The sequence below is a fragment of the Tachypleus tridentatus genome, chromosome 1 (genome assembly GCF_004210375.1).
Source record: "Tachypleus tridentatus isolate NWPU-2018 chromosome 1, ASM421037v1, whole genome shotgun sequence".
In the NCBI taxonomy this organism is placed as follows: domain Eukaryota; kingdom Metazoa; phylum Arthropoda; class Merostomata; order Xiphosura; family Limulidae; genus Tachypleus; species Tachypleus tridentatus.
In genome coordinates, this window is record NC_134825.1 from 128,674,762 (window position 1) to 128,691,760 (window position 16,999).

Consider the following 16,999-nt stretch of genomic DNA (forward strand, 5'->3'; position numbering starts at 1 on the left):
TTATTGTGGTAACAAACCTATTCCTTTGCCGGTCATTTGTTTTGTGCCATTAGGCTGGTTACTTGATGTTAACTATTGCATCATTACCAGTCGCTTTGTTGTAATGGAAAGTAGCGGCCTTTCTCATGACCTTGACACTTACCCTGTACGTTAATTAAACGAACAGCTGCTTTCCTCGTCTTAACTTAGTATATTAATAACAATAGCATAAAAACAGAATCAAGAAAAAGCGAATTACCTTAGGAGTCTGCTGGCATTTATCAAAAAGAGTTTCACCAGAAAACATTAAAAATGTACAGAACACACATAAACCAGTAGTAGAACATACCTGCATAACATGGATAAATGTATCAAAAACACACATCAACAAACTATATTTTAACGAAAGCATATAGAATCCCATGATCAACAAACTCACTATTTCTACACAATTATTCAAACATACCAACACTACCAGACAGACACCTGGATAACTCGCTTAAACTGATGAGTAAACTACAGAGTTACATAACACATGATGAACTGAACCCAAAGTACCTCTCTCCTCTAAATATAAGAATCTTACCGGACAAACAGTGCAAGAATACCTGAATCCTAAACACAAACATAGCACTGTTTAAAAAGGATTTTGTATGTAAAAATAGATAATTGGAAATATATTGTGAACACAGTCTAACAGTGTGAAAAGCCGGTGAAAATATATGAGCTAGTATTATCACATCAATTAGACATGGCACGAAAAGGATATGTTGATTAAAACTACAGACAATGGGCAAACGTTAACTTACTCTAAGTAATGGAACAACGTAACAAGGGTCACTACCTAGTGTTCAAGTAAGTGTAAGTAAAATAATTTCTGAGAGGGAAGAACAGTTCAGAATCTGATCCTCTGTGATTCCTGTTCCACCAAACATGCTCGTTCTTTTAGCCGTGGAGCATTATAACGTGACGGTCAATCCCACTATTCGTTAGCAAAAGAGTAGCTCAATAGTTCCCGGTGGTTGGTGATGTCTCGTTGCCTTTCCTCTAGTCTTACGCTGGTAAACTAGGGACTGCTAGCAAAGATAGCCCTCGTGTAGCTTTGCGCGAAATTAAAAAAACGTACAAACAGACAATCCTCCCTCGTCCAAAACATAGACCGAGTCCCGATGAAATTTTCCCTAATAAACAGGTAAAATCTATACATGAGAATGAAACAGTGATGGTTCCGAATGTGTATACATATAAATATATGTATATATATTGATCGTTGCTTTTATGTCGAGGCAACATTCACATTTCGTATACTTTATTATCACGATTTTCCTTTCATTCCCGCGCTTTTTCTTTTATTCCCTTTGCATCAGTTTCGCTTTACTCGGAGAATTTCTCTTATTTTGAATTACTTGTAATGCTACAGCTGCTATAGAACACACATGTGTTGAGAGAGGGGATTAGAGTACGAGCCACGATCTTCACGCGTGTGTTGTCAACATAAGGAATTCTTGATAGATTCCGGTAACTTCTGTAAAATCATTCGTTTTGATGAAGCACGTTCGAGGTGGCTTTTATGCGTGAAAATGATGTTGGCATGTTATTTATTTTTAGAAAACTTGCATAATTATTGTATGTTCAATATATGACTTACTAGCAGATGCTATTGAATACAATATTTATTTTAATGAACAAAACTACTTATATTTCCTTACCCTGTATCGAGGAAACTTAATCTTGGGTTACGCTTAGGGCTTTGTAAAAACATGACATGCATTTGAAAAATAAAAGACAGTTTAAAGAAATTACGTCTGATTGGTTAGAGGAAACACTAAACCGCGATTCTGGCCCTTTTATGTATGTAAACGTGAGATAAAACTTTGATAATACATTCGTCAGTCTTTACGTAAAATATATATCAGTATTTTATTAAAGTGTGTCTAAACTATTAAATGAAGAATATATATGTGTGAAGGATGTCTAGTGTCACTGATAATTCTACAAAAGGCCTGAAATGGTATTACGAAGGTCTGTGCTATTTCTGAAGTAGCATTATCTTGGTTTCGTCATCAGAGATTACACTAGTTTTATAGAGGATTTTTAATAGGAGCTAAAGTAGTTCTAGAGAGAATTGTTAGAGGCTGTAGTAGTTGATATTTTAGTTTCATCATCAATAGTGGATTGTGACACAGATGATATAGTAGTGGATTGTGACACAGATGATATAGTAGTGGATTGTGACACAGATGCTGTAGTAGTGGATTACAACACAGATGCTGTAGTAGTGGATTGTGACACAAATGCTGTGGTAATGGATTACAGCACAGATGCTATAGTAGTGGATTGTAACACAGAAACTATAGTAGGGGATTGCAACACATACTATAGTAGTGGATTACAACACATATGCTGTAGTAGTGGATTACAACACATATGCTATAGTAATGGATTATAACACAGGAAATATAGTAGTGGATTACAACACAGATGCTATAGTAGTGGATTAGAACACAGAAACTATAGTAGTGGATTATAACATAGAAACTATAATAGTGGATTATAAAACAAGTGGGCTATAATTTAAAACAAGAGTAAAACAATATTTAGGCACTTCAAAAATGTTAGAAAAACATTTTCCCAAAGGCTAGGACATAGAACTGTTTAATATAATTATTTTTTCCTGCCACTGAATAACCAACACAGTAACAGGTTAACTTAGTCATTAAATACCCATTATATTATTACGTTTACCTACTCATTAAATAACCATTACGGTGTTAAGCTTACCTAGCCATTGAATAACTAGTATAGTGTTAAGCCTATCTAGTCATTGAATAACAAGTATAGTGTTACATTTATATAGTCATTGAATAACCAACACAGTATTATATTTACTCAGCCTTTAAATAACCAATACAGTATATAAGTTTGCCTGAAACGTGGCAAAGCCTCTCCCCCTCAAATATGGCATCATTGGTGAGTTTTACTGAAAGTAAAACAGAGGGCCCAATTTTTTCACATTTCAGTGATTAAAAAATAAACTATAATATGTGCGTATTTCCTGTTTTCACATTGCACTCGTCCTCTACATATCAGAGCATCAACAGTACGATTAAGCACAGTTAAATGGGACGTGAAAACAATAACAACTCGTTACATTTACTTTATACCAGCCTCTTACTTTTTTTGCCTTAGATGATGAGAGAAAAAGTGAATTGAATAACCAGTCAGTCTCAAATTATACTTTTCTTGCTGGGGGTTGATCTGTTGTTCATTTAGATTCCTATGGGGATAAAACTCGTCGAAGGAAAAATTAAAGAAAAAAGTTGACAGTTGGTCGTGGTGACAAATTGACTGTTGACTGCTGATTTAGTTGGCTTTCGCAGAGGCAGGATTACCGTAGAAACCGTATATATTTAGTTCCCTGTCACAGAAGCAGGACTACCGCAGAAACCGTATACATTTAATTACCTTTCACACAGACAGGACAACCATAGAAACAGTATACATTTAGATGACTATCACACAGGCAGTCCTGCCGTATAAACTGTACATTTGGTTTGCTATCATAGGGAAGTCTGATGTAGAAGTCATATACATTTAGTTTACTGCTACACAGTCAGGACTGCCGTGGAAATCGTATACGTTTAGTTTGCTATTAGATAGGCAAGACTGCCATAGAAATCTACGCAAAGTCACCATTGTAGCGCCCTCTGTAGCATATACAATTTCCTTTCTCTACACTGTTCTTTTTAAAGACATATATGTAAACTCTTCTTTTTCTTTCACGTACAGAATTCACTAAAGACTTCTACACTGTTCTCTGCGTCTTCTGCGAAAGGTGATCAGATCATGCAGTAATGCCTTACACTTAAATCAAATATTTATATACAAAATTCGCTATGTGTTAAGCCTTGCTGTAAAATTTAGTGGTCTGGGTTTTTCTGAAAAGGAAATTCCAATTCTTTGAAAAACGAACACTTCAAACTTTCAAATTTATTAGCCATAGTTTTTCTTTTAGCAATTAGGATTTACCCAAACTATGCCATTGTTTTTGTGTGTGTATTTGTGGTTTTTTCCATAGTCATTATATATATATATATGTGTGTGTGTGTATATATATATATGATTTATCTTGTGTCTTAGCTTTAATACCTTACCGAGAAAAAATAATCAAATCGAAACTTCGTTTGTTTCGAATGAGCTTGAACATCCAGTCCAAGACAAAAATGAAACAAAAAGCTATTTATTTAGACAAATAGTACATATATAATGTGTACAACTTTTCCATCTAGCTAGAAAGTCGGATAAAAACGAACTGACAAGTGTACGTAAATTCGTATTCTTCCTTTTATAGCGCATATATTTCCTTCGTGAAATTCTCTTGTAAGTGCACATGGTAGTCGGATATTCGTTACACTGACAATATGATTGTTAGAAACTGTTTGAAGGCTGTAAAGAACATAGCTTTACAAAATTAGTTTCCATAGAACTGTACTGTTGCTCATCATCTGGTATGTTGTTCTTTGTTATTAAACTAGGGAGTTGAAGATATCTTTGTTATTTTTTTTAATGAGTACATATTTTCTATAGACGTAGGTTTCGTGCCATATTTTGTTCTTTTTCATTCTTTTTAAGTACAGGTTATGGGTGTGTTTGTGAAGATCGTTTTCATTGTTATTGTTATGTGAACGTCATTCCATAGCGTGGGAGAGGTCGGGATTTGAACCGCACGCTAGGCTATAAAAACTGTTGGATTAAGTACTTCTGTGCTCATAATGCTGTTATTTGGTTATATCATCCTGCAGAAGACTGGAGGGTTTATAACGTAGAGAAAACTGAATGATTATTAGCAAGTCAGCGGAAGTTGATTTATGATTCCTGATTTTTCAGCTACGTAATTAATCACTGAATAGCGTTGAAAAACTTCCCTAGACTTCTGTCTTACTCGTCCTAATAAGCAAAGACAGACTGTTTCTGTTGTCATTATTGAAAAAATTACTCGATATGAAATGGAATGAATGGCACCTCATCATCTTCATTGGATCTCTTCTAGGTAAAAATACGCCTCATCGGTAAAGTACGTATTGGTTTATTACTGAAAATACAACAGTAAAAAAAAAAACAAAAAAAAAGATTTTCCTAACACTTTGTGCAAAATCTTAATAAAAACTCTACGTGTATTATCTGTACGTAAGTGACAGTAAGATACGATGTCTTAAGTTATAACGAAGGACATGTTAAACTGAATTTTTTTTTCTGGACATCCAGTTCTCTGGTCTTAACTGACTTTGTTACTTTTATTATTTCTCTGTTGTCTGACCCTGCCATTCCACCAAAACGTGTAGGTATCCTAATGTTTTAAAAATATTTATACCAGTCAGCTCATCACAGAACGTTTAACGCCCTTACTTCAGGAGTTTATACTAACTTTAAAATATAAAGTAGTGTCCAAAATAAGATCGTATTTAAAAGTCTGAGGATAAGAAGAAAAAAGTAGTTTTCCCCATTTATTTTTTATCTTATACACATAAGTATCCAGCGTACCAGTATTGATGCAGAAAGTGTATGAGGCAGTTTTGGTTTACACATTTATGCGTTTAGTTTAATAATTTTAAAAAGCCCGAAAAACACACAATATTGTACAATCTTTGGGGACTCCACCCAACTTTCTGAAGCTGTGGACAGGAAGTCGAGGGCATTGACTGTCATTAAACACCTTTTATGCGTAAAATAGCAAGAGTTTGTGAAATTCAGCGTGTCTTGTGTTTTTCTTCAGATATAGAATGTTTGCTAAATGGACACACTGCCTTTGTTTGACTTGTAGCAAATAAACTTTTCCAGTTGTCACCAGCCTCAGAGTACAATATGAACGCGTTAGGCGTGTTGCAAAGACGATCCTATCGCTAACAGGGCGAAGTACCTTTTTACATCCATTATAATTCCCAGGAAGAAGTATGAATGACAAAAAAATCGAACAAAGAACTTTAAGAAGGTGGAAACGACGTTCTTGATTAAATGAATGGCAGTTTCCTGTTGACGTAGTTTACGTTCCGCCTTTACATATAATTAATATTACTCCACTAGTCCGAACACACTTCAGCTCGGCACGGTGTAAGCCTTACCGTCCTGGCAGTGCACGGCTGTCCGAGTTGGATGCACCTGAACAGGGCCAGCTTCACGTGAGTGAACACCAGTTAGTTCGCGAGTGTCAGTCGATGTTGCTCGGTTCTGTGTCGGTGGGACTTCTTAAGTAGGGAGTTTGGTCAAACCCATAGACGAACCCTATCAAGAAGGTATTATCTTATCCCGCGCTGCCAGTCCTTTTTACACATACTCTTGACATTCACGGTGTTAAATTTTCATCAGTAACTAACTATATAACAACTTTCCTCTGGTCACCAGGACGTAGCAGTCGAAGTTACTCACCACTAGATGTCCCAATCTTTAGACGTCACCACTCGAGGTAAAGTTCAAGTGGCTGTGAACGAAATTTCATAAGGTTTTGCTGGAACATGACATAAGTCTAGGGTGGTCAGGGTGAATGAAGACACTCGTGGGTGGTTTAAATCTTATTGGACTGTGACACGAGTTGGGAGAAAGTACGAGTAACAACTGGCGTTATGTGCTTCTCATATGGCATCCATCTTTGAGTACAGTTATGAGAAAATAGAGGCTTGTGAATTTTGCAAGTATTACTTAAATGTATTTGATGTCATGTATGTCTTAACAAATATTTGTAAATTCCACACATCTTTCTTCACGTTATCTATAAACTTTATCTAGTAATTGTCTCGTTGTGTGTTGTAGCCACCTAGGTGTGACAGAATTAGATATTTACTGCAAGCCTATGAAGCTGATGAGAGTGATAAAATAATAGAGAAATTTACGTCTTAGGAATTGGTACAGTAGTAAAATCACTGGTTCATCTATTTGTGTAATAGTAATAAAGTGATTTATAGTATAGTTACTCTTTTTTTTTCTTCAAATATTTAAAGACTGTATCTTATTTGTGTCTGTCAAAACGAATACATTTAAAGTACTAGATATTACCAAAATGGCGTTTACTGATTACTTGCTGTTAGGCTTAAGAAACTGAAACCAAAGACGTCGACCTCTGAATGATTTTTCCTCCTGTTATGTTACTATACCACATTACTAAGGTAAGAAATGATAGGTACGCTTATAATAATTATGTGTAGTGATTGGTATTATACCAATCTTAAGTCATTTATAAATGTTGTGTACAGCAAAGTTTGACCATATACTCATCTTAATTGTTTGTTTATTAATATGTCAAAAGAGAAAAGTTCGAATTTTTCTGGTTGATCAGTTCCTACAGAAATTAATTCTACACTATTCGATATCTCTATGGTTTTGTTTCTATAAATCCTCTCGTCAATATTCTAAAGTAAGAGTTAGTACTTTGATATATTATCATACCTTTAATAACGATATGTGTTTCGTCAACAGTATATGGTTTCAGATATTATCATACCTTTATTAAAGACGTGTTTTGTAAACCTTCTCTGGTACTCTGAAGTAACAGTACATAATTTCAGATATTATCATACCTTTATTAAAGACGTGTTTTGTAAACCTTCTCTGATAGTCTGAAGTAACAGTACATAATTTCAGATATTATCATACCTTTATTAAAGACGTGTTTTGTAAACCTTCTCTGATAGTCTGAAGTAACAGTACATAATTTCAGATGTTATCATACCTCTAATAATGGCCTTCGTGTCGCAAACTTTTGCTAATGTTCTGAAGAAGTAGTTAATAGTTTCGAATATCGTTATATCTTTATGTCTAATAATGACCTGTTGACAGCGATATTTATAAAGAGTGTACATGAGTATTGTTGTTAGTTTTAGAAACAAGGTTTCAGTGGATCTGTAAGGTTCAATGGGTTTGTTTATGTTTTATGGGTGATTGGGATTATGTAGTAGCGAAGGATTTTTCAGTATAATGTGATGTTATACTTAATAATCATTGTTGATTTAATGTATTATTATTTTAATATATGTCACTTCTAATGTGTAGCTTTTATTCAGTGGTGTTTGTTTTGTCTGACGTTAGTGTATCTTAAGCTGTTGGTTGGCTGATGAAATTGTTTCGTGAAATTTGGCTCAGAACTTTACTTATAAAAGTTAAATAATATTTTATGTCAGTTAAGCACAATTACTTTTACATTCAGTGGTTAAATCATTTTGAATTTTCTCATCTTGTAATGTATTACATTAACACGTTTTAATAATTGTGTTTATAAACCTATTTTTCACGGTTTAATTTTAAAGAAATGTTACCTGTATATTACGTGGGTAAAGGAGTCTGTGGATTGTATTTCGATTAGTGTGTGAACGAAGTTAAAGTGTTGCATTTTTCATTTAGAATGAAAAATAGTTTTATTTAGGCCTACAAAACGCTTACAATTATTTAGATTTTTAGTAGTATTTCGAAATAAGTAGTAATACATATTTTTTTTAAAAAGTGGATAAAATAAAAACAAATAATGGGAAACAGGACCACAAATCGAATTTTTTATAGTAGCCATAATTTAGGTGGCATATTTTTTAAGCACTGAAAACACTGTTAATATATAAACTTTTATTCAAGATTAGATGTGGAAAGGTCAAATACAACTGTATTTGTGAAAACCTATAATTTTCAAAACTGCATATATTTTTGAAATGCATCGACGTTTATTTTTTCTACACGTTTTCTTATCCCTCGAGCTTATAGGCCTTGCGATATGAGAAGTTTCAAAACCCAATGAGCAGTTATTTTCTATGTTAACCCTAATATTAGGATAGCCTATTGTTAATCTTCTTCCCTTTAGGCCTAGGAGGTCTATTGATTGCTTTTGGCCGCAAGGCAGGGGACATTTATAATCCAGGACTAAAGAGAGACTCAATAGATTCATTTCTTCTCATAAAGAACTAGTTTGTTTTGTGTGTGTGATTTTTGTAGTTTTTTTAGCGTACATGTGGTGAGTTCAGGAAATCTTAGAGTAAAAAACGTATCATTACAGGAAGAGAGGGTGTGTTTTTTCTAGAGGGTATGGCAGTTCTGATAAGTGATGGACGTTTAGAACGACCTTCATCTCCATCAGATAAATAGATAAACTGTACAGCCGTTATTCAGCGAGATTATTCCTTTGTAACTGTCCTATATGATCAGGATGTTTAATCTCAAGAAAGAGTAATAACAGTCACGGTTGAGGCTGTGACATCCAATACTCATCGTCTCTCTTTGCTGCTAACAACCGTTTGTGTGTGTTGCTGTTTTAGTATCGAAAGCATCACAGCTGTTGCTTCAACTATTGTTTAATCACTTATCAAAAATCTTGTTGCTTTGTTATAAGGTAAGGTTATTAACTGTTACCTCATAGTCTTATATGTTAATATATGTTACAAATCTTTATTATTATTTAATTGATCCTTTATGATATAAGTGACACATTTCGACAGACTTCTGTTTTATGAATTTGATTAATAATATTTTTACCGTCAACTAAATAATTAGCCATCTTCCTCAATATCTGTATGAACGTGTGTTTTTAAATACCTTTCATGTAAAGTATTATTATTATAGCCCTATTAGAAACTACTACTGTTTAAATGTAAAGTGTTAACATTATAGTCCTCATTAGGAACTGCTGCTGTTTAAATGTAAAGTGTTAACATCATAGGCCTCATTAGGAACTGCTGCTGTTTAAATGTAAAGTGTTAACATTATAGTCCTCATTAGGAACTGCTGCTGTTTAAATGTAAAGTGTTAACATTATAGTCCTCATTAGGAACTGTTGCTGTTTAAATGTGAAGTGTTAACATTATTGTCCTCATTAGGAACTGCTGCTGTTTAAATATAGTGTTAACATTATAGTCCTCGTTAGGAACTGTTGCTGTTTAAATGTAAAGTGCTAACATTATTGTTCTCATTAGGAACTGCTGCTGTTTAAATATAGTGTTAACATTATCGTCCTCGTTAGGAACTGCTGCCGCAATAGGTAAATTGTAAAAAAAAGAAAAAAGTTTTCAGTCGTTTGTTTCTTCGTAGCAAAGTACGAAGCTACACAAAGGGCTGTTTGTGCTGTGTCTACCATGGGTATCGAAACCCGTTTTATAGCGTTGTAAGTCGGCAGACATACAGCTGTTCCACTGGGGGAACAGTTGTTGTTACTGCGGAATATTTCCTCATGAGGTTAGCCATCAAAAGTTATTGTTTAACCAGTTCTTGCCCCATTGTCAGCTATTTCACACCCCATCTCAGTAGTTGTCGTTCTTTGTTGTCTTTAAATAAGATGTCAAAAAGGCATTGTTTTCGTTACCTCTTACCCATTTTTCAGTTGTTTCATATTCTCTCTTACAAATGGCATACAAAAACGTCTTATGACATCGAATGTAAAATGAGGTTTCAGTATAACTTGTATTTTCGTGTATGATTAACACCCGCATGGCCAGATTATTATGGTGCTCGACCAAACTCGCCCTTTTTGCCGTGGGACATTATAAGTGACAGTCAATACCACTATTCGTTGATAAAAGAGTAGCTCAAGAGTTGGCGGTGGATGATGATAACTAGTTGCCTTCAATCTAGTCTTACCCCACTAAATTAGGGAGGACTAGCACAGATAACCCTGCTGTAGCTTTGCCCGAAATTCAAACCAAATCTAACAAATCGTGTATACTTCAAAGCCTTCATGTGATACGGGCGTAAGAAAATGTTTAAAAACCAAACAATAATATTGTTGCATTCATTCAAGATTGCGTAACCTGTAAGTTTTCATGCTAAATATACGGAGCGATAACCTCCTTTCTCCAATACACCTTGCTGGCTTTACGTTAACACACAGTTACGCTGGTTTTTAGTATTGAATCTTACTAACGGAGGAAGTTCTAGACAAGCGATTTTCCTTGAGTTCGAAGATTCCATAAATCAAAATCAAACTGAAAATCTAATTTACAAGTGTATCATATGAAAGTTGATTCGAAAACTACCATACAGAGACTCCGCGTATTTAAAATATCTTGGTTTGTCACAGTCAGCCAGATTAAAAACGACACGTTACATTTTCAGACTTTGACTAAGACAGATAGATTAAGGTTGGGACTGCGTAAAGACTACCTGGAAGTGCTGTGTATGAGGGTATTTGAAACATGACTAAGACAGATAGTTGATGGTAATATTCCACTCTTTGCCTCTCAGCCATTAAGCTCAGCGACATTTGAACCACTTGATAGAATTTCCGAAACAAAAAAGTAAAATATCTTCGAAAAATTTGGTGACGCTCGAGTAGGGGTATCTTGTAAGTTTCCTCCTACCAGAGAGGCGATGAGAAACTTGAATAACGCAGTACTGTAGTGGTGCATTTCCAACCAACGATGACATGGTGATAGATTACTATGTTTCAGGAGTCACTGTCATGTGAGAGAAACCTCATGTTGTCTTCTCTGTAATCAATTAGTCAACCTTTGCTATCTCAAAATAACATACAAATTCAACAATTTGCTTGCTGATGGCAGAAGTAAAAAAAAAATCTTTCTTTAGCGTCACATCAGATCAGGTTTTTAAACTTCTAGAACTCCATAAGAAAAGACAGAACGTTAGAAAGCCAACTTAACAAGCCATTGTCACGGCGGGTGCTGCTGGCTGCCTTCCTTCTGGTCAGCAATTAAAAATTAGAAACTGCTATACTTGACTCTTAAAGGGCTCTGACTTGCTCGTTTAAAATGCAATTCCTTTTATGAGAGTGAAGTATTAGCACCCGTAAAGACATTTATTTTGAAATCTGGTGTCTTAAGATGGAAAAATAATACAAACAATCTGATAGAATTAAACAGTGCAAATAGAAATGAGAACGTTTTATAATAAAACGAAGTAAAAAAAGAATTGGTATAATTTTGGAGAATGTATCTATTTGAATAACTCCGAGAAAGCATTGGAAACGTACCATCTTTCCAGATATGCTCCAAATCGTAAGGGAGTAAGACGAAAAACGTATAGGCATACAGCAGAATATCACAATCAATTAAAGGAATAGGGCTAAAGTGGTCAAATTCGGAATGTTCTGATATCCTCTATCATTCACTTATGTATATAAATATATATATATATATATTGTTTAGTGAATAATAGGAAATGATAACATAATTAAATTCCTAGACTTATGATCTCTGTTATTCATTATTCTTTTGTATTACAAATGTGTGATTTACACAAAGCGAGTGATTAATCAGTAGAAGATTATGTTGATATATGCAAGCTGTTGATTTTGAAAATATTACTTTTATGTCACATTCAGTACAATTAATACACACTTTCACGCTACTACTAGACTAAATAACAATTCAGTACAATTAATTCACACTGTCATGCTACTACTAGAAATACAATAATTCAGTACAATTAATTCACACTGTCACGCTACTACTAGACTAAATAACAATTCAGTACAATTAATTCACACTGTCATGCTACTACTAGAAATAAAATAATTCAGTACAATTAATTCACACTGTCACGCTACTAATAGACTAAATAACAATTCAGTACAATTAGTTCACACTGTCATGCTACTACTAGAAATACAATTCAGTACAATTAGTTCACACTGTCATGCTACTACTAGAAATACACAATTCAGTACAATTAATTCACACTGTCATGCTACTACTAGAAATACAACAATTCAGTACAATTAGTTCACACTGTCATGCTACGACTGGAAATACAACAATTCAGTACAGTTAGTTCACACTGTCATGCTACTACTAGAAATAAAATAATTCAGTACAATTAATTCACACTGTCACGCTACTAATAGACTAAATAACAATTCAGTACAATTAGTTCACACTGTCATGCTACTACTAGAAATACAATTCAGTACAATTAGTTCACACTGTCATGCTACTACTAGAAATACACAATTCAGTACAATTAATTCACACTGTCATGCTACTACTAGAAATACAACAATTCAGTACAATTAGTTCACACTGTCATGCTACGACTGGAAATACAACAATTCAGTACAGTTAGTTCACACTGTCATGCTACTACTAGAAACACAACAATTCAGTACAATTAGTTCACACTGTCATGGTACTACTAGAAATACAACAATTCAGTACAATTAGTTCACACTGTCATGCTACTACTAGAAATACAACAATTCAGTACAACTAGTTCACACTGTCATGCTACTTCTAGAAATACAACAATTCAGTGCAATTAGTTCACACTGTCATGCTACTACTAGAAATACAAAAATTCAGTACAATTAGTTCACACTGTCATGCTACTACTAGAAATACAATAATTCAGTACAGTTAGTTCACACTGTCATGCTACTACTAGAAATATAACAATTCAGTACAATTAATTCAAACTGTCATGCTACTACTAGAAATACAACAATTCAGTGCAATTAGTTCACACTGTCATGCTACTACTAGAAATACAACAATTCAGTATATTACTAGAAATACAACAATTCAGTGCAATTAGTTCACACTGTCATGCTACTACTAGAAATACAACAATTCAGTATATTACTAGAAATACAACAATTCAGTGCAATTAGTTCACACTGTCATGCTACTACTAGAAATACAACAATTCAGTATATTACTAGAAATACAACAATTCAGTGCAATTAGTTCACACTGTCATGCTACTACTAGAAATACAACAATTCAGTATATTACTAGAAATGCAACAATTCAGTGCAATTAGTTCACACTGTCATGCTACTATTAGAAATACTACAATTCCGTACAATTAATTCACACTGTCATGCTACTACTAGAAATACAACAATTCAGTACAATTAGTTCACACTGTCATGCTACTACTAGAAATACAACAATTCAGTACAATTAATTCACACTGTCATGCTACTACTAGAAATACAACAATTCAGTACAATTAATTCACACTGTCATCCTACTACTAGAAAATGCAACAATTCAGTACAATTAATTCACACAGTCATGCTACTATTAGAAATACTACAATTCCGTACAATTAATTCACACTGTCATGCTACTACTAGAAATACAACAATTCAGTACAATTAATTCACAGTTTCATGCTACTACTAGAAATACAACAATTCAGTACAATTAATTCACACTGTCATGCTACTACTAGAAATACATCAATTCAGTACAATTAATTCACACTGTCATGCTACTACTAGAAATATAACAATTCAGTACAATTAATTGACACTGTCATACTACTACTAGAAATACAACAATTCAGTACAATTAGTTCACACTGTCATGCTACTACTGGAAATACAACAATTCAGTACAATTAGTTCACACTGTCATGCTACTACTAGAAATACAACAATTCAGTACACTTAATTCCCACTGTCATGCTACTACTAGAAATACAACAATTCAGTACAATTAATTCACACTGTCATGCTACTACTAGAAATACAACAATTCAGTACAATTAATTCAAACTGTCATGCTACTACTAGAAATACAACAATTCAGTGCAATTAGTTCACACTGTCATGCTACTACTAGAAATACAACAATTCAGTATATTACTAGAAATACAACAATTCAGTGCAATTAGTTCACACTGTCATGCTACTACTAGAAATACAACAATTCAGTATATTACTAGAAATACAACAATTCAGTGCAATTAGTTCACACTGTCATGCTACTACTAGAAATACAACAATTCAGTATATTACTAGAAATACAACAATTCAGTGCAATTAGTTCACACTGTCATGCTACTACTAGAAATACAACAATTCAGTACAATTAATTCACACTGTTATGCTACTACTAGAAATACAACAATTCAGTACAATTAATTCACAGTTTCATGCTACTACTAGAAATACAACAATTCAGTACAATTAATTCACACTGTCATGCTACTACTAGAAATACAACAATTCAGTACAATTAATTCACACTGTCATGCTACTACTAGAAATACAACAGTTCAGTACAGTTAGTTCACACTGTGATGCTACTACAAGAAATACAACAATTCAGTACAATTAATTCACACTGTCATGCTACTACTAGAAATACAACAATTCAGTGCAATTAATTCGCACCGTCACGCTACTACTAGAAATACAATAATTCAGCACAGTTAATTCACAGTCATGCTACTTATATATATATACAATTATTCAGTACAATTAATTCACGCCGCCAGGCTACAACTAGAAATACAATAAATTAATTGAAACTTTTAGATATAAAATATTTTTTTAAAACTGTGTTTTTCTTAAATTGAAAACGTTTTAAACTCTACTATTGTTCGTAATTACTTTAAGAACAAAATGAGTAAAAACGAGCTTCTCTAACCTATAAGAAAGATGGTAATTAAAGTTAAAAAAAGATCATTACTATAAAAAAGAATGTTTCAGAGAAAAAATAAATAAATGGAATATTAGAATATCGAGTGAAAATAAAACCTTTCAAGGAATAAGCGCGATCATATCACATTAGTTTACGTGCTTGACGAAAGTGTGCTTTTCGCTTGTCTTAGATCCAGTGTCCTCTTTGGAAGTTTGTCAATCACTTCACCAGAGGGCTATGCGTGCCCAGGACCTAGAATTTGAAAATAAAAGATTGAAAGAAACATTGGACGACTACTACCAAGAACTGGATGTTCAAAAGAATCAAGGTGGGCCTTTACTTACTTCAGTAATACTCTTAAAATAGAATAATGAACAAAACTAAACAGAGGTGAAGATGAATTTGAGATAGTTGCAAGCGATGTTTTCGATGAGATATTATTCATATCAAAATAAAATAAATCATTTTATGACAACACATTATGTGCAGCATACCATCAGAAAACTAATACAAATGTTTCTTTACATTTTGTGATTGTACCAAGTAAGTTACTACGAACCCAGAACATGCCTGATGTGTAACGTTAGATGTTACAAATCCAGAACATGCACGATGTGTAAGTTTGTGTCGAGTCTATTATTCCAAACGTTTAGTTAAAAACAAAACCGACATCTGAACACAGTGCAGGTTTAGTAAAGAAATGTCGAATTATGGTGAAATTTTTATTGGGATTTTTATGTGAAATTCTTTATAATATCATAAATACCTGTTTTTTTGCGGGAAGGTAAGTCTGAGCTCGTAGTAATCTAAAGAACCAGTGTAAGAAGAGAAACACCGTGTAAAACTTTCGAATGAAAATATATAATCATTTTCAACCTGCACATTTCTTCAGGAGGAGCCTAGCGATGATTGTTTTTAATGAGATATAAGAGGAAAATAACATACTATTTCAAGTTTTCCTTTATTGCCTGTATGTTTAATTTTATACTTTAAACTATCATAAAATACTTGTGTTTCGCTACGTAATTCAACCCTTCCCCCTACATGATTCACAGATGCTCCACTATACTGAAAACGAGCTCCTTCATTATCCCTAAATATATCTTATGCTACCCTGAAAGGGTCCGAACCCGAAACAAAATCTGTTATGGGGTGATAGTGTCACGTTTGGTTCTACTTAACTGTGAACTGGGATATAAACATTGTATTTCAAAGGAGAAATTGGGTAAGTAACACGATATATGATGCCAGATTTGGGTTCAGTGACCTTGAAAAAGTATTCTTAGACCTCTCATGTCTGGATGGCCTTGAGCGCGTTTTAGAGATTTAGAGGGTGTGCATCCTATGCAATTGCATAGGGGCCTCGAGTTCCAAAGAAAGGGCCTCAAATTTTCATCACCCAAAGAAGAGGACCTCCAGTATTATACTATTAAATGAGAACCTTATAGGATCTAAATATAGTCCTGTTCCAGGCCACTCCGAATCCGCCTGACAAGGTTGGTCCTGCTTGCTCCAAATTTCTGGATCAAGTTCAGGAAAAAACAAAGAAATAAGTTCAAGCACATAACATGTGTTGAGTTAGGATATTTATGGCTATAATATCTATATTTCTGTAACACTTTCGTGACATCAGGGTTTTGCTCACCAATCTTTCATCGTGTTTTATGTAT

At 33.9% G+C, this 16,999-nt stretch overlaps 1 protein-coding gene across 7 annotated transcripts in view; it reads left to right on the plus strand.

Moving 5' to 3' along the window:
* Positions 1-16,999, plus strand: part of LOC143223352 (homeobox protein cut-like 1) — a 403,865-nt gene that overhangs the window by 283,684 nt on the left and 103,182 nt on the right. For 6 of the 7 annotated variants that reach the window (XM_076451241.1, XM_076451264.1, XM_076451238.1 and 3 more), the window contains one exon: positions 15,520-15,657. In XM_076451241.1, coding sequence (XP_076307356.1) covers positions 15,520-15,657 — 138 coding nt within the window. Of the gene's footprint in view, positions 1-6,087; positions 6,440-15,519; positions 15,658-16,999 lie in introns of those variants that run through there. The other variant, XM_076451272.1, reaches the window with a different exon arrangement.